The sequence below is a fragment of the Pyrus communis genome, chromosome 11 (genome assembly GCF_041283825.1).
Source record: "Pyrus communis isolate YQ-2024b chromosome 11, ASM4128382v1, whole genome shotgun sequence".
NCBI classification, from domain to species: domain Eukaryota; kingdom Viridiplantae; phylum Streptophyta; class Magnoliopsida; order Rosales; family Rosaceae; genus Pyrus; species Pyrus communis.
In genome coordinates, this window is record NC_142575.1 from 2,691,622 (window position 1) to 2,710,534 (window position 18,913).

At 37.5% G+C, this 18,913-nt stretch overlaps 3 protein-coding genes across 3 annotated transcripts; 1 reads left to right on the forward strand and 2 right to left on the reverse strand.

Moving 5' to 3' along the window:
- Positions 1-2,550: 2,550 nt before the first annotated feature.
- LOC148692675 (uncharacterized) lies at positions 2,551-3,434 on the reverse strand. Its single transcript, XM_088679138.1, has one exon. The coding sequence runs from the start codon at positions 2,964-2,966 to the stop codon at positions 2,754-2,756; it is 213 nt and encodes a 70-aa protein (XP_088535264.1). The 5' UTR covers positions 2,967-3,434; the 3' UTR covers positions 2,551-2,753.
- Positions 3,435-6,224: 2,790 nt separating this feature from the next.
- Positions 6,225-14,092, forward strand: LOC137741648 (enhancer of mRNA-decapping protein 4). Its single transcript, XM_068481340.2, has 12 exons — positions 6,225-7,348; positions 7,789-7,838; positions 7,951-8,107; positions 8,275-8,493; positions 9,386-9,514; positions 9,614-11,212; positions 11,554-11,913; positions 12,034-12,153; positions 12,265-12,435; positions 12,987-13,151; positions 13,277-13,402; positions 13,495-14,092. The coding sequence occupies exons 1-12, from the start codon at positions 6,521-6,523 to the stop codon at positions 13,801-13,803; spliced, it is 4,233 nt and encodes a 1,410-aa protein (XP_068337441.2). The 5' UTR covers positions 6,225-6,520; the 3' UTR covers positions 13,804-14,092.
- A 1,202-nt stretch (positions 14,093-15,294) lies between these two features.
- On the reverse strand, positions 15,295-16,038 carry LOC137743747 (chaperone protein dnaJ 11, chloroplastic). The gene has a single exon (XM_068483691.2). The coding sequence runs from the start codon at positions 15,942-15,944 to the stop codon at positions 15,510-15,512; it is 435 nt and encodes a 144-aa protein (XP_068339792.2). The 5' UTR covers positions 15,945-16,038; the 3' UTR covers positions 15,295-15,509.
- Positions 16,039-18,913: the final 2,875 nt, after the last annotated feature.

The following is an 18,913-nucleotide window of genomic DNA, read 5'->3' on the forward strand; positions in this document are numbered from 1 at the left end:
TGTAACAACAAGAACCCTAGAACGGTGAAGGTGCTATCTTATCCAACAAGCTGTGTGAAGGTGCCATGTTGCCAAGGAAGGGTCTTCCAGGCTTGCACAGTGATCCATATAAGCTTGGCTCACAAGATTCCTGAAGGTGATTTATGTGAATAATCCTGAACCTCTGGATGGGACCAAGCCCCAACAGCAGGCAAACTATTACCGTCAGTAGTATAGTGCAACAAATGCACGAGCAAACCCTAGCAATGCACCCGGGGCAACACATCTTTGCTTGATTTCTTTTGTTTCTCCTTCTCTTCTTTTCTGAAGATTTGGATCCAAAAAGAGAGAAGAGGGAGGAGGGTTCCTCTCTTTCTCTCTCTTTGTGTTTTTGTATTTGGCCAGGCAAAAGATTTCGTTCTTTTTCCCACTGGCCAAACGAAACTTTTTTCTTCCTAGAGATCTTGGAATTCCCTTGAGTTGGGGAATGCAAATGGTTTAGCGATGTGTTTTTTGTTTTAAAGGGCACACCGGATGTTAAATTTAGTAAATTTTCGTATAGTACGCGGACATCAACCATGTTTTTAGAAATCGGTTGACAAGTACGCTTGTTGATTATACACCTTTCAAACTATTTCCTGAGAAAAAAGAGATTTCTAACTTGGCTTGCCTGTGGCCACTATTAAATCTTGTGAAAAAAACATTATCTTTTAATTGTTTAACTCAAAACCAAGTAAATTATATCCAAACATGGCTAACAAACTCGATATGTTTGACAAGCTTGATATAATTTGACTTGGTCCTTCTTCTTCTTGTTGAAAAATTACAGACATAATCTATGCATGCTGCTTATTAATGTCGTGCGTTGGTCTACTATAACAAAGATATTGTTTCGACCTAGATCTGTCATCCCTCGTTCAAGTTGAGTTGAGTGAGCTTAGTTCTAGTCGAACAACTCACTTCGAGCGAGTCGGATGAACTTACTCCAGCCAAAAACCCATGTCACGACACGTACTTAACAATTTTGTTGACGAAATTAACGAAATAGAGCAAACTGAGACTTATAACAAGAGTTCATAGGGTAGAATGAGACACAATAAAGTAAAATAGAGTAAGACTTATTGAAGAGTACATGAGATATTGCTAAAAGTAAGCCTGTGTATAATTAATGTCATATCTTGTGTTGGCTCGACCCTAATGTTGAGAGCAACTCCACCCCTCCACAAATGAGCTGGGCAACAACTCATTTTTACCCCTAGCCTCCCAAAAACCCACTCCACTCCATCCAATTAGCTGGCCCAAAGTGGAGGCCAGCTTCTAACCCAGCACAAAATGGATTGACCCAGAAACCGGCTTACATGACACTAGGTTGACGTCAGCCATGTTAATTAAATTTTTTTGTGACTGGCACTTGGGGCACACGTTCTAGAATAAAAAATAAAAAAAAGAAAAGAAAATGTCAGATGAAGTTATCGTTGGCCACGTGTCCACTTTTGGGATGGCAATCCATATTAATTAACTTAATAAAAATTGTTTAAAAATATAGAAAAAATAAGACTTTTTTTTTTATATATATAAATACCTAACCATCTTCCACAAAAATTGTAATTTCGGATAATAACACGTGGCGTGACAAGATTAGTTAAAAATCATTTCCGAAATTAAAAATAAAATTAGTTTTTTTATTATTTTTATAAAAAAATTAATAATATTTTAATACGAATTGACTATGCTATTCAGTTTATAAGTGAAAATGCACTTGGACAATTACCATTTATTACAGTTAATTACTATTTATTTGAGTGGATTGAATTGACTCTTGACTAGGGAGTTTTTAGAGGTAGAGTTGCTTTGAATTGATTGATAGGTTTCGAACCATTGGGGTACATTAGATGTCATGTATTTATTTAGGTCAAGGGATGTGTTTGTACAAAATATTGATTTTATTTGTACTAAAACTCCGATTTTGTTTTATAATGTATATGTTTATTTTATCTCTACTAATTAATAAAGTATTCATTATCAACCAAAATCATATAAAATTATCAGTTTAACCCTTTAATTAAAACAAAACATGAATAAGAAATATAAGGTAAAAATTTAATTTAGTACAATCAAATTTTTTTTTTTCAAAACCTCACATACATGTAATCCTAACATATCTCTAATTTAAAAACCAAAAAAAAAAAAAAAAAAAAAAAAAAACTAACTTCCCTCTTCCACATTCTATATCACTCTCTTCCTCTCTCTTTCTCAAAAACAAAAATAAAAAATTTTCTCACATACTTTGTATGTGTCCATATGCTATTATTATTTAGAAAAACAGAAGAAAAATTTATTTGATGTTTTACAAAACTTAAGCTAAATATTGTATCCCGTGTGTTTTTCGTTTTATGAGTATATTTTCACAAAATAATCCACCGAACACATTTTTTATCTGTTTTTTGTATCTAAAAAAAACAAAAAACTACTCTACAAAATGTTAACGAAGAGAACCTTAACCTACACCAAATTCTAATCAAATTTAAAGAATTCAAGAAGCTCACACACGAGTCAAGGGGCAGAATAAAATAAACATCACAAAAACAAAATAATAACCTGAAATTGGGCAAAATACAAATCAATTTATAAATCCCAAGAACAACCCAAATCCCTAGTGAAATAAGAAAATCAAACCTAAAAGACTGGAAATTAAAAAATAATAACAGTAAGTAAACAGATTACATTGAAAAATAATGAGAGATAAACAACCAAACCAAACCAAACCAAACCACCTAGAAAGGTGGGGGCGCAGCATAACCCAAGAAGGGCCTACCCGATTGGGACCCGCAGTAAGACCCGGGAACATTCGGGTCACAGATATTCACAGTATCTTTCAGCTTGTGGAATCCGTTCTTGAAGACTCCGAACCCGAATAGCAGACCCACCAGAACGACCACCAGAATCAAACAGGTACACAGCATGCAAACCCTACTCGGACAGCACATCTTTGCCTCTGATTTGGGTCTTTCTTTCTCTCTCTCTCTCTCTCTCTCTCTCTCTCTAGAAATTTCAAAACCCAGAAACTGGAACTTGAGATCTCGAAATCTGGGAACTGGGTTTTGTTGGGTTTTTGATGAATGTGGTGAATTTTCAGGCTTTAAAGCTTCTTCTTCTTCTTCTTCTTCTGAGGGAACTCACCGATTCGGGTTTCTGTCTCTCTCTTTATAATGGGTTTTCTTTCTCTCTCTAGAAATCTCAGAACCCAGTAGATGCAGCCTGAGATCTTGGAATCTGGGTTTTAATGGGTTTTGGATAAATGTGGGGAATCTGGTCGTTTTCAGAGATGGAGATGGAAAGACGCGATGGGAATCGAATTGTTGGCTTTGAAGGAAAGCAAATTGCAAAAGAGGGCTCGGATTTTGCCCTTTAAAACGTGAGTGGATGATGCGGGCAAGAGAAAAGGAGTCCGTTACCTTCCTTTTCTTCTACAAGCAAGAAAGATGGTTTGCTTTTTTATTGTTTGATGACGTGGAGGGATATGAGTGGGGGAATTCTTTAATGGAATTATTGTCTAATAATTGTTTAAATTTGAAGTTGTATTGTAGCAAATAATTGTTTTCCTAATATGACTTTGTAACTTAATATATAAAAATAAAATAAAATACATGGTATTTTCATTAAATTCATATGGATTTGAATTTGAATGCAGGAGAGCAGAGTTCTCTGACCGGACTAGATGTGGAATGGATAGAATCAAACCAATGTAGGTTCATTGTGTTTAGTTAAACTCATTGTGTTTGCGTTAGCTCAACTCATTTAAAATTGAACTTTCATATTTTATGCTGTGTTATTTCTGTTGAATCCAAAATTTAGTAAGTTTTGGATTCATTGTCATCAAAGAGCTTGTTTGGAACTGTTTTAAAAATTACTGAGAACACTTAAATCTTTGCATGAAGCAACAAAATGTTTTCCAGAACTTACTTGACATTTTAGTATGAATTGATTTTAAAAACGTTTTCATCAAAAACGCATTTAACCATTCTTAAGGCAATTTCAAACAAAACAAAAATAAGCACTACAAATTGTATTTATATAACCAATAATTAGGATCATCATAACCCATTTGTTTTATTCTTTTCAACTTACCTAAATTATTTCCTCACCAATTTATTTGTGTTGATAAAAAACATTTCATAAATTATTTTTCATTTTTAATGTTTTTTGTTTTGGTTTTTTCAAACATAGACGCCAAATCCCCACTATCTTTAATGCCCCACTCCTAATGGTCACAAGCCCACGTAACCGGGATTTCTTCAAGCCCATTAAAAGGACACCTCGGGAGAGCTTCTAGCTTAAAGCCCAAAAATCAGTTGACCTATTATTTTGACAGAGCTTATAAGCCCAGTTCTTAATTCATAGCACTTGCAGCCTAAATGAAAAACATTATTTTAATTCAAAGTTAAAATGCAATGATTTGTACACCAAAAACAAGGATAAATCATTTGATTCGACAATCAACAATTAAGAACGGTGTGTAAAAAGTAAAAATGAACATATGAATAACACTATTAAAAAACAATCATCAAAGTCACAAATGCAAATGCATTTTTGAAAAATAGTTTAACTTTGAGAAATGCTGATGGAACTCTCTCAAAAATAAGACTCTTTATAGACTCTATGTCACCTTATGTTTTTTTGCACTATGTTTTATAATATTGGCATGAGAAAACGTTAAACTGTGAGATGACAGAGAATTTATAAAAAAATATTATTTTTGAGAAAGTCCTGTTAGCATTCATTTTTAAGGGAAGATATCATCTCCGAATCTCTCTCATTAAATCCTAGGGATCTGAAGATCCGGGCATTTGAAATTTGATCCAACAGCTACAAACAGGAAGTCCCCTAAAAGTTATAATAATTATAACCGTTAGATCAAATTTCAAAGATATGGATCTTCGGATTCCTAGAGTTTGATGAGAGAAATCCGAAGGGATCTCTTCCCCATTTTTAACTTTTGGTTGAACTAAAACCTTTTCACTATTTGGCCCAACAATACCTTAAAAAATTGACCAGTCTAGAGAGAAGGAAGCCATTCAAACACCACTCACGAGACATTGAGACCCTTTTGTTCATAAAAGTTGTAAAGGAGGGACTAAATTATTATATACCTTTTCTTTTCCCCATGCTAAAAGTTCACTTGGAGTGGAAAATATTTTTCTTTATTCATACAAACGGTATTGGTGAAGAAAGAATATAACGTACAAAATCCGGTTTAGAATTAAATACTTTAAACTGCTTTTACTACAAATTCTTTTTAGCAAACTATATTTCTGAATTTCTTACTTTCTATAATATGTAAAAAATAAAAATAAAAAGCCTCAAATATTGATACATTATAATTATAATTATACATGTATATTCCAGAAGGTTGAAGCTCCTAAATATGATATCTGACCCACTTCATATAGATATCATAATTAACCATATAAAAATAATAAAAAACAAATATAATAAGTAAGATAAATGCTAAGGAGATACTCTGTAAAACTCTTTGTGTCAATATTTGGATTTCTTCGATACGTGAAAATATCGAAAAATCAGAGAAATATAGGAAAATGCGGTGAAGTCTAAACCTTACAAGATATTGAAAAAACTTTTAAATTTCGACTAAAATTGATAGATCTCATTTTTTTTTCTTCTCTTGATATATCGGTTAAATATTAATAAACTGCTGTATGGCATTCCTTAAGGTTTAATTTTAAATGTCTATTTGTTTTTAGCACATTTCCATTATTTATATTGGAAGCAATCGATATCGATATACCCATGATATTTCCACAAAGTTGCATACTGATATTTTCACGGTTACATACTTTAAACACTGCTTGTCACATCCCCGCCGGGGACGGATCACTTCCCGGGCCCGCTCCACCACCGTAACATGATATTGTCCGCTTTGAGCTTACCATTTTCTCACGGTTTTGTTTTTGGGAACTCACGAACAACTTCCTAGTGGGTCACCTATCATGGGATTGCTCTAGCCCCTTTCTCACTTAACTTCGGAGTTCTTACGGAACCCGAAGCCAGTGAGCTCCCAAAAGGCCTCGTGCTAGGTAGGGATGAGAATATACATTTAAAGATCAATCCCCTGTACGATGTGGGATGTCACACTGCTGATAATTCACAGTTTAATGTCAATTTTTTTATATCAAAATTATAAAATATTATGTCAAAACATGAAATGACATAAACTTCGTCGTTTCATAAAATATAGAATAATAATCACCTCCTTCTCTCTTGTAGTGGTCTCTTCCAAGTCCCCACTTCTTCACTCCAAAGTCCTCCCTCATTCCCACAACTTTTAATTATTTTTCGCTCCCTCTCTCCTCTCTGCTCATCACTCCCTTCAGATCCCACTCGCTCTGCAAATCCCAGATTCCCGATCGCCCGTCTCTCTCTCTCTCTAAAATCCATTCCGTCAGGGAATCAAAATCCCATCTTTTTCATTCACTTACAAAACCCACACACACATATTTATAGATCTGCTGCTCCTCCTCCCATGGCTGCCACCGGGAATCAAAATCCGCCGCCGCAGCAGCAACCGCCGCCCTTCGACATGCAGAAGTTCTTTAAACCCACAAGCCCATCTCCTCTCACCCCCCAAACCTCAACCCCCGCCCATTCAAACCAAAACCCTAACCCTAATTTGAGTTCCTCCTCGTTCCCAATCCCGCCCGCTTCTTTCCCTCCTCCCACGGGGCCCTACTCGTACCCGCCCCAAACGGCACCGTTTCACCACCATCAGTTTCAATACCACCCCCACCCGCAGCAGCCCCACCCCCAAATGCCTTACTCTCCGCAAGACCACCTCTTGCTCCACCAGAGGTCTCTCTCGTTTCCCACCCCGCCCCTCCAACCCCCTTCTAATTACAACATTGGCACTCCCGCTTCCAACCCCAACAGCACCGGCGGTAGCAATTCCAATTCAAGCCCGAATTCTGGTGCTCGAATCATGGCGCTTCTTGGTGCTCCTTCGGGAAGTCTAGAGCCTGAGTTGTCGACTCCTACAGGTGTCTCAATGGTGCCCGCTCTCCCTATGGGGATTCCATCCACTGGCCCGACTCGAATGCCCAGCAATAAGCTGCCGAAAGGCAGGCATTTGATTGGTGATAACGTGGTTTACGATGTGGATGTTAGGTTGCAGGGTGAGGTTCAGCCACAGCTCGAAGTTACGCCCATAACCAAGTATGGTTCAGATCCTCAGCTTGTGCTCGGCCGCCAAATTGCGGTTAATAAATCGTATATATGTTATGGATTGAAGCAGGGGAACATTCGGGTGTTGAATATACACACTGCATTGAGATCTTTGTTTCGAGCTCATACGCAGGTTTAAGTCAAATCTTGTATTCTAATTTGTATTCACATCATAGTTTTTTTTTTATTGGTTATGTGCTCTGTTATTTTGTTAAAATGACATTGCTGTCTTTGTCGCTATCCGGGTGTTGATGCCCTTGCATAGTTCATGAATTCAAATTTAGATTCTTTACTTTCGGATGGCTGAAAAAGTTAGTATGACTTCATGTACTATAACTTATGTACCAAGAAATGGCAATGGGAGTTAAACGGAAAGAGAGAGAGCAGTGCTTGAAGTACTGAATTGCAGGAAATATCACTGCTTGACAATTGCTATAAATAAAATAGCTTGATTTATTGAGTGCTAATCTTGTATTCTGCGTCTATCCCTCATTAGATACGGTTTTTGTAAAGCGGTGTAAGCTTGCAAGTTTTTATTATCTTATTGATCTAAGTGATGTCTTGTTCTGCCAGAGGGTCACCGACATGGCTTTCTTTGCTGAGGATGTTCACCTTTTGGCTAGGTAGATGTTTTCTGCTATTCTAATATATATATATATATATATATATATTTTTTTTTTTTGGGTTTTTGCTCATCTAGTTTGGCTTTCTGTTATTTGACATAAATTTGTGCAGTGTAAGTGTAGAAGGACGACTCTTTGTATGGAAGATTTCTGAAGGTCCAGATGAAGAAGGTACGCCACAAATCACTGGAAAGGTTGTCATTGCTATTCAGATAGTTGGAGAGGGAGAAGCTGTTCATCCACGAGTTTGTTGGCACTGTCATAAACAAGTAATTCATCCTTAACTCCTATTTTTATCGAACAGTTAATGGCTCCTTCCATTCAGTGCCTACAGTCATTTTCTGTACATTTTTTGTTCTTCTTTTTGGCTTTCAAGTTTGAATTGGCTGGATGATCTCTCTTTTACTTATTAGTATTATGAAAAATGATCTTACAGGAGGTTTTGGTAGTTGGTTTTGGAAAGCGTGTACTAAGAATTGATACTACTAAAGTTGTGAGGGGTGAAGCCCCTTCTGCTGATGAGCCTCTCAAATGTCCTGTTGAAAAGCTGATTGATGGAGTCCAGTTTGTCGGTAAACATGATGGAGAAGTGACCGATTTGTCAATGTGCCAATGGATGACCACCCGTCTGGTTTCTGCTTCTATGGATGGAACAGTATGTACCTTTACTATATTTGAAGGCTTTGTTTCACCTTACATATTTTCTTGTAGTGAAATTAGTGAAACTTTATACAGCATTTTTGAACGGCTGAAACAAATTTAAGGAAACCCTGTTGCCTGCTCCTTTGTGTCATGGAAAAAAATTCAACTTGGTTATTTGATTTTTGAGTCATATGGATTTGTATACTGTTTGAGGTCAAATTTTAGACACGTTGACTTTCATTGCATATTTTATACTGTTTAATTTATTTGCTCTGTGGAGTTTGGTCTAGGTTTGAGGTAAAATCTTGCATGCATTTTTGCTTCCCTTGCATATTTCACAGTTTGCTTTATGAGTTATGTGGGTTTTGCTTAGTGTTTGCGTTGCATATTTTTTTACTATTGGCTTATGACCTGTATGGAGTTTGGTCTAGATTTAAGGTAAAATCTTGCATATGATTAGCTTCGCTTGCATGCATTCTACTGTTTGCTTTGAGTTATATGGGTTTTGGTCTAGGTTGAGGTGAATTTTTCACTGCCCTTTTCTATTCTCAACTATTTCTGGTCAAATTCTTGAGCTCACCACCTTTTGGCTCATACATTTTGACTGAAAATTTGTCAACAAAATGTTTCTCTTAATACAATATGGCTGGTCAAAAAGTGTGTCCAGTTTTCTGACCCATAATGCAAATGGCTCTGAAGGAATTCCTGGTTCCAAAGTGACTCTGAGAAGTGTCTTGATTTCTACATCAATGTTTGTATTGAAGGGGTAGAGAAATAGTCATGGGCTGTAACATATAATTCACAAGCATCTACTGACATGCACGCGAACACTTTCCTTAAACATTCCTGTTGATGTTTTGTAATAGTTTGTGCTTATTCCACACGAAATGTATGTCATGCAACAGATAAAGATCTGGGAAGATCGCAAGGCTCAACCTCTTTTAGTATTGAGACCCTATGACGGCCAACCTGTTTATTCAGCTACATTTGTGACGGCTCCCCACAGGCCAGATCATATTATACTTATCACAGTGGTAAGTATTTTTTATTCTTTGCTTGTATTATAAGGGTTCTAGTTGTGTTTCTGCGTGTAAGAATGTTCTAGTTTGTAATTATATAAATCTGTTTTATAGGGGCCACTTAATCGGGAAGTGAAGATCTGGTCCTCAGCGAGTGAAGAAGGCTGGCTGCTTCCCAGTGATGCTGAATCATGGAAATGTACCCAGACATTAGAGTTGAAGAGTTCTTCTGAACCCCGAGTCGAGGAGGCATTCTTTAATCAAGTGATAGCATTGTCACAAGCTGGCCTTCTCTTACTTGCAAATGCTAAGAAGAATGCTATATATGCTGTACACTTAGAATTTGGTTCTGATCCAGCATCAACCCGCATGGATTACATTGCAGAATTTACTGTTACCATGCCTATTTTGAGTTTTACAGGGACCAGTATATCTTCTCATGGTGAACAGATTGTTCAGGTTTATTGTGTCCAGACACTGGCCATTCAGCAGTATGCTTTGGAATTATCAAAGTGCTTGCCTCCACCACTGGATAATGTGGGATTAGAAAAGTCAGATTCCAATATCTCACGCGATGCAATTGGGGCTGAAGGATATCTATCTGGAAGTAAACCCACAGAGGCACTGCTAGCAAATTCATCACCTAAACCAGCCGTACAAGAAAGTAGTTCTGAGGGTGCAGCTGCCATGAGGTACCCTGTAAGCGCTAGTTCTGTTGAGGCAATCACTTCAAAAGATATTACCACTTCAAATACAGAATCCAGACTTGTTTCATTGGCATCGGCAACGAGTGACTCTGATGCTGTTTTTGTTGCATCACCACCTATTACTTTGAGTCCTAAGTTGTCTGGGAAATTTTCTGGTATAAGAAGTCCAGCAGATAGCTCTGAGGCAGGTCGCACACTTAATGACCATGGTGGAGACCAACAAGTCAATGATTACTCAGTTGACAGGCAAATGGACGCTGCTCATTTAAACATGTCAGATGTGCCTGCAGTGGATGAAGACTCGAGGAATGATGAACCTAAAGTTGGACAAGATGATTTATCTAGTGTGCTCAATCCCCCTATCATGTTCAAACATCCAACCCATCTAATAACTCCCTCTGAGATTTTAATGGCTGCTTCATCTTCTGAAGCTGCTACTATTGAAAGCAAGAGTGAGGGGGAGGGAAATATGCAAGATGTTCTTGCTAACAATGATGTAGGTAATTCTGAGGTGGAGATGAAAGTAGTGGGTGAAACGAGATCTACTCAAATTGATGAATTTGGCTCTCAAGGAGAACCACAAAAAGCTATCTCAGAAAATAAAGAAAAATACTTTTGCTCCCAGGCATCAGATCTTGGAATTGAAATGGCCCGAGAATGCTGTGCGCTACCAGCAGAAAATTATGTTACAGATGAAGCTCGGCAAGTTGATGATGCCAGCGTGACAGAACCACCAGGCCAGTCTCATGCTGGAGATGAAGACCAGGACTCTGCAAAAGATGTTTCTGTGTCATCTACCCCCCCAACAGTTTTGCAATCGCAGACATCAAATACAAAAGTGAAAAAACAGAAGTGGAAAAATTCACAAGCATCAGGTTCATCGTTCCCATCAGCAACTGTGCTCAATTCAATAGATTCCACCAACGAACATGGTGTGAGTTCAAGCCTACCCTCTTTAGAAGCTGCACACCCTCAAATTATGGTCATGCAGGATACGGTTAATCAGGTAATTGCCAATCCCCGTACGGTAATATTTGGCATATGAATTATTCTCCACATGACAACTGAAGACTTTCTTTTATAGTTTGAAGACTACTCATCCTTTATCTTGACAAAATAGTGCTACTGCCACTTCAGTGCCTCTGTTAATCTTTTTCTTTGTCACGTTGGAACATGTCCTATTTAAGATGGATTTTCTTGTCCTATTTCAGATGTTTATATTTTTGGAAAAGTGAAAAAGTTGTATGTATATGATGTAGTGTGGGTTGTGTTGTAGAAAAGTGGACTGGACCTGTATTTATTTCAATCATCCTTATCTTTACTTTGTGTACTTTTCTGTTCGTGCAGCTACTGACCATGCAGAAAGAAATGCAAAAGCAGATGACAATGATGGTTGCAGGCCCTGTTACAAAGGAAGGGAGGAGATTGGAAGCTGCTCTTGGGCGAAGTATGGAGAAGACTGTAAAGGCCAATAATGACGCTCTATGGGCTCGTTTTCAAGAAGAGAATGCAAAGAACGAGAAGTTATTGCGAGACCGTAATCAGCAAATAACCAGTTTGATCAATAACTTCATAAACAAGGACTTCCCAGTCATGTTGGAGAAGGTGGTGAAGAAGGAATTATCTGTGATTGTACCAGCTGTTGTTCGTGCTATAACTCCAGCGATTGAGAAGGCCATACCTTTGGCTATTTCTGATTCCTTCCAGGTTAGAACTTTGGATGATTTGACCCCTTCTTCAATAAAGCTGGCCTAGAATTCTATATGATCTGGTATCTTTCATAATAAAGTTGCCTTCTAGTTATCTAATTTGATGCATGTGTTGCAGAGAGGAGTGGGTGACAAGGCTGTTAATCAGTTGGATAAATCTGTTAACTCAAAACTTGAAGCTACTGTTTCCAGGCAAATTCAGGCACAGTTTCAAACTTCTGGCAAACAAGCTCTTCAGGTGTGTATTTGCCGATGGTAGCTTAACTTTCTTGAATTTGTAATCTGAATATGTAACATGTTACCTTGGTTTTGACAATTTATTTACTGATACTATGACCTTTGCACACAGGATGCTCTCAAGTCTAGTATGGAAGCTTTGGTAGTACCTTCCTTTGAGAAGTCATGTAAGGTCATGTTTGAGCAAGTAGATGCTACGTTCCAGAAAGGAATGGTTGAACACACAACTGCGGCCCAGCAGCACTTTGACTCTGCACATTCGCCATTGGCACTGGCTCTAAGGGTGTGTATGCTTTTACCAAGTCCAACCATTTTCTTCTTGATAATTTTTTGTTGGCAAACTTCCCTTCTCTTATATTTGAACGGTTATAATCCTTGGGGTCTCAGACTATATTCAGAAAACAAGTGAGAGATCATGTGCTCGTTGTCAAATACAGTGAGCCAAATATGAATTTTGCACAATGATCTTGTTTGATGTTTTATGTTTAACTGAATGTAAGCTGATATATCAGATTTTTTGTGTGTGGTGTTTTATACGGTTCTCCTTGCATGAAAGTAGCATCCGACGTTTTGATTCTATTGTTGTACATGGTAAATATCATTAGAGATAAGGATATGATAGTTTGTGTTGACTGAAAAGATGATTCTATATTGTAAGATACAATTGTTTTCTTTCGGTCAGTCAAGGTTTTACTCATGATATCTTTTGGGAATGAAGTATTTTTTTTTTTCCTTTGCTTTTGCTATGTCTTTTGATACCCACTGCATGGCTTAATTTCGTTTGTATGTTCATCTGTTCCTACGGTTGATTTTATATTTTGATGATATTTGCAGGAAGCTATTAATTCTGCATCATCGGTTACTCAAACCTTAAGCGGAGAAGTGGCTGATGGTCAACGTAAGCTCATAGCTCTTGCAGCTGCACGGGCAAACTCAAGTGCAGTAAATCCTATGGTCACACAACTCACTAATGGACCTTTGGGTGGTCTCCACGAGAAGGTTTGTTCTCTATCTTAAATTTGTGGAATCTGTGGATATGTAACTCCAAAATGTTCAATTTTATCATTGAGGGTTGGTTGGTCGACTATTTTTATCATGAAAAGCAATTTATTTTTGCATGATAGGTTGAGGTACCTTTGGATCCAAAGAATGAGCTATCGAGGCTGATATCTGAACGCAAGTACGAGGAGGCTTTCACAGCAGCTCTGCAAAGAAGCGATGTGACCATCGTATCGTGGTTATGCCATCAGGTATGCTTTAGATGATACCCATGGTGGTTATCAGAGATTCTGAGCTTGCAAAGGATTATCAGCCTGAAACATTCTTACGGCTCTTTTTCCAGGTTGATCTGCGTGGGATATTGCTGTCGAATCCTGTTCCCCTGAGCCAAGGTGTGCTTCTCTCTCTTTTGCAACAACTGGCCTGTGATATCAGCAATGATACACCCAGAAAAGTTGCGTGGATGACGGATGTGGCGGGTGCCATAAACCCGACTAACCAAATGATTGCGATGCACGTACGGCCTGTATTTGAGCAAGTTTACAATATACTGCACCATCAACATGCCTTGCCTACGGTCTCTAGTGCCGAACACACTAGTATCCGACTTCTCATGCATGTCATCAATTCCATGATGATGGCCTGTAAGTGATTATCCATCTCTCGACAAATCTACCATTGTGCAAGAAACAATTATTATATGGACATTTTGTACAAAAATCTGCTGTGATCTCTTATGAAAAGCGTCGCCGAACCGTGTAGAGTCAGTTTTCGTCGAATTGGATACATAGGGCTTAGGCATTTCGGGTTTTTTTCTTCGGGATACTGTATTTATCGTCTGTTTTTCGCCTTTCTTTTACTTGTCATAGCTCTATGTAAACTTGCAATTTTGTGTTTTCTTCACACCTGTGAATGCATCTGTGTTTCTATTTTTCCTTAAATTTTAGATGTGTCTTTCGAGGTTATGGTGAATAATTTGTAGACAAAGGTCCCCAACAAATTGCGATGAGAGTCAATCTATGGTACATGTTTAAGGAAGTGAGTTGATATTGTTGTACCAATACAACTAACATGTCTTGGGCTTAAATGTTAAAATGGTCTCTGTGTTTTACCGTACTGATCAATTTAGTCGTCGTGTTTTCAATTTTGCAAATTTGGTTTCTGTGTTTTGACTCAGTTAGTCGATGTGCTCCTTTTCAATCCAATTACTGTTAAAATTTTAAAAACATGTTTCAAATTGATAAAAACAAACAACAAAATTGAAACCTCCCACCTCCTACATTTCCCCTTATCCTAGCCACCGCCATTACCAAATCCATCCAAAACCAACACTTCAGCCACCTTGAATCGTCCCATAACCACCCATCCTATCTCTATCCGAAAAAATACCCCACGGTTCCCCGCCTGCCATTGAATACCGTGTCATTTTTTCAGCGATACATCGACGTTGCATTGCTCTCCACCTTCCGCTCCGCTGCGCCAACGTTTGACCTATACGACCCTAATCCGAGTCATCCTCGCATCCATTACCTTCGTAGCATCTGCACACCTTCTCCCCCTTTGTAGGTCTCTCTTCCCCAGTGCACATTCATGACTGGAGATGTTGCCTTGAGTTCTTAATCTGAACTTTTTATTTTATTTTATTTAAATCTATATTTTTTTTAATTTTATATTGAGCTTTTCATATTTCTTAACTAAATAGAGTTTTTAATAAATTAAAATGAAATATTTAACAGTAAATTAACGGAATTGACTAGAATGGCCAACGATTTATAACACAAGGACTATGTTGATCAAATTTAAAAAATGAGACTAAATTGATAATATAAACACATGAACCCTTTAGACATTTAAGCTTATTTTTAATCATTTTATTAGAATCCAAATAAAAGGGTCAATTTACCTTGGGTGGCGCTACTCACAAACTCTTGAATTTTAATTTTTTGTCACTAATCATCTTAATTTGTTAGATTAGATGTTAGAGTAAGGAGTTGACGAGATTCGAATTTACACTGTGATGCAAAAACAACACTCTTCCCCATGGATCACTTGCAATCATTGATCACCTTTAATTCATTAGATCCGACAACAAAAAATTATGTAAAAAAAATTGAAATTAATATAAATAAATAAATAGATGTAGTTTCCGTTCAAATTCATTCACTTCGTACCCCGTCATCATAAAAGCATTTACAAAAAATTTCCCTACCTTCTAATTTTTTTTCTTTTTACACGCCACTCTTAAATTTCTTTTCTTTTTCAAGAAAAGGCAAAAAAAATAAACACAAGCAAAAGTCGGTGTCTGCTGAGTCAGCGGCGAGTCTGGTGGACCCCGGGATCCTATTCGCTTTACGTTTTCTACCAGCACTGGTCCGTTTCCCACCTCCGGGTCGAGTAAAACCCGTCGGCTCGAAATCCGACCGACCTTCTCCGGCGATTAAAATCAATGTGAGCAGCGCCCAACGACATGTCGTACACCGCCCGGGCCGCCGGATCTGACAGCGTGGCGTAGGCGTTGTGAATCTGGATGAAATCCCGGCCGTCGGACTCCGATCGCGACGCATCCGGGTGGTATTCCTTGGCCAAGCCCCGGTACGCCGACTTGATCTCCGATTGCGAAGCGTTGGCCTTGACTCGGAGGACGTCGTAGAGACTCGCCGCCGAGGCACCGGGTCGCGGCTTGGCCTCTGTGAAGGCCTGGGCGGAGGATGCCTTGATCTGGAAACTCCGCCGCTGGGGCGGTGGCATTTTGGGAAGGGGGTTTGCGGCGGGGGGGAAGAGGGTTGTAGACATTGGGGATTTTGGCGGTCTGCGAAGGGCAATTTGGGAATTGGAAGAGTTTGGGAGGAGGAGGAGGAGGAGGAGGAGGATGGTGTGAATGGAACTTTTGAAAAGGAGGTATAAATAGGAGTCAAAATGCAAAGACGCAGCAAAATCTGTGTGTGCGCCGTGGGTTTTCAGGGGGCGCTGACGTGGCACGTGTTCCAGCGGCTTTCAGTTTATATTTATTGCTTCTAGAAGCACCAAGGTTTTCCCAAAATACACGGCTTTGGCTAATGGTAAATTAATTTTTAATTTAACTATTCTTTAGTCTCACATGCTATGAGCAATTCGGTGAATTTTGATTTAAATATATATATATATATATATATATATATTTTTTAAATTATTTTAGTCGTCGGATTAAATTGAGTTATTATATATATATTTTTACTGTTTGATTTGTTCATATTCGATCTTAATATTTGGATTTAATATTTTTGTATATTTGATTTAAAAAAAAAAAAAAGGAATCTGAACCGTTGGTTGAACCAACAGTCTAACCATGTGGGTTGTCCGGTAAATAAAATATTCGTTCGTCTTTCCATAAGTGACCGACAGAGTCAGCAACTGGGTCCCAACCTCTAACTTTGACTCATTGTCTGAGTTAAATTTGGACAGAAAATAATTTTAACCCAAATTTTTTAGCCCAATGATTGGAGAAGATGTGCGTGAGTTTAAAACTTAAATTTTGAGTTTCAACCTAGCCATTGGAGTTGGTCTAATAACTAGGGTTTAGTGAATGTATCACTAAATTTGTGTGATTGACCTGATATTCAACTTATTATAAATGTCTAGTGTGATACTTAATTATAATTGGTTAATTGCGTGGTTGTCAAAATCTTAAAAAAAAAAAAAAAAATCTATCATATGCGAATGGTACATAAAATTGTAACTTGCCCTAGGTTAATTTTTTTTTTTTTTTGGTAAACAATGAGGAATACAACCCAAATTAAAACTAACTCAAAATAGCAATGAAACAAAATGAGTTCGAAAAACTCCAAAAATTTCGTCTATAAGAGTCAATTCAATCCAGGAGGCTGATCAAACACATGAACGCCAACATTCTTATTAAAATTTCAATTTGCCAACTGATCTGACATATAATTCTTCTTTCAGAATTACAGTTTTGATAAAAAAAAAGGAAGTAAGTTTTTAGTATTTATTTTTCATAGAACACTTGTAGATATTTTGTAGAGACATGATGATGAAGATGGGCAGGTAACTAACTATGCTATCAAACTTTACTTAAAAACTTTTTCCATGGTGTTGGTGTTGTAGGACGTGCCTTTTTTTTTTAGGAAGATATTTCAAGTGATATCATACAAGTCAAGTCACAAAAGACATATAGTTTGCTACATACTCTCTGTTTAATAGTGTGCTCCTATACTATAACAATTTTGAGTAGAATTCCTTCTCTTTGAATCCTTCTCTTCGAACTCAAGAGTTCTCAAGAAATTTGAACCGTTTAAATTAATTATGCAATCATCATTAACCGATTTCATTGGCCGCTTCATACAGACTAAAAAATGCTGTTCAATTTAAATTATATACTTTGAATTTTTTAATCTGTAAGTTCTGGAGTGTAAGAGGCGAAGATCTGAATTCATATAAAGCAAGTATAGGAAGCGTGGCCCTCCCGAATAGACAAGTGAAAGGGTCCTCTTTCTAACCCCCATAGATGGAGTTGAGATGGTTTGCCACGTAAGAAGGGCTTCTAGAAACCCTAGTCTTGCTGACTGAAAAATTGTACTCCCTACGGCCTCTACACTCCTAACCCACGCAGGCATTAAATAGTTGGCACTAGGTTATGCCACCTTTCTAGAAGCCTTTCTTTTTTCCCAAAAATGGGGAGGGAGAGAGAGAGAATAATTAGGTGGTAATGGAAGGCTTTTCCTTATTCTGAATGTATGATCAAATCATGTTACAAACGATATTACTATTTTAAATTAGACGGGGAGAGAGAATTTGAAATTCAAAGATAATAAGTTGAAAATTAGGGAAAAAAAAACTCTGTCTACCAAGAGAATCTATCAATTGCAAGCTTGCAGCACAATGAAGAGTCTTATTTTCGTTACAATATCAGAAAAGTTTGATCATTATCATCTTCTAATGTGGTAAAGGATGTTAGTCTTGTATATATAAGAGTCTTAATCTTCAAAGGTCCTCATTTTGAGAATATGTAAGGACCAAATGTATATTAGTCAAAATATTAAATTAGTTTAGATTCAAATGCTTAAAGTAATTCACAACTTAATAAAGCAAAAGCAACTTAAAATCCATAAACCATTAGAAAACTCATTTTCTTGTTTTGCTTTGATAATTAAAAGCATTTCAAGTCATCATGTTTGCTATTTTAATGCTTCCAAAACAAATGTTTCCTTACCATTAACTGAGAGATTTGTTGGTGTGCCGGGAACACGACTCGATACACCAAGTGTCATTATACAAGTGGATGGACATTTGAAAAGCAAAAAACTTCTCCCCCAACACTTGGTGTAGAGGGACGTGTTCCTCGGTACACTGAAAAAATTCTCCCATTAACTACCCTAGTACACTGAAAAAATCTCTCCCATTGACGACTACATAGAGAGCTAAGAGCTTTTTGTTTCTCTCTAATCCTTGGATCATCCTTAAGGGTCATACATGAGAAGATCAATCGACGTATTCTGAAAGAAGTTCTGGATTAATTAGTGCTTGCTTCATGTCTAAAAACATCCTCCGGGGTCGATCTCTGTATCCGCCAACTTCGGAAAGTATTAAGCATGTTATAATCTCCGACTCCATTAGTGCATTAGGAAAGGCTACAAGTTAAACAAAAATGACATACAGAATTTCTCCCGAGACTCCTATAAGTCTAACAAGTAAGTTACCATATGTCTAACAAGTAAGTTACCATATGAAGGGTGAAGTCTCTTTACTTTTGCTGCCCCAAGAACCCA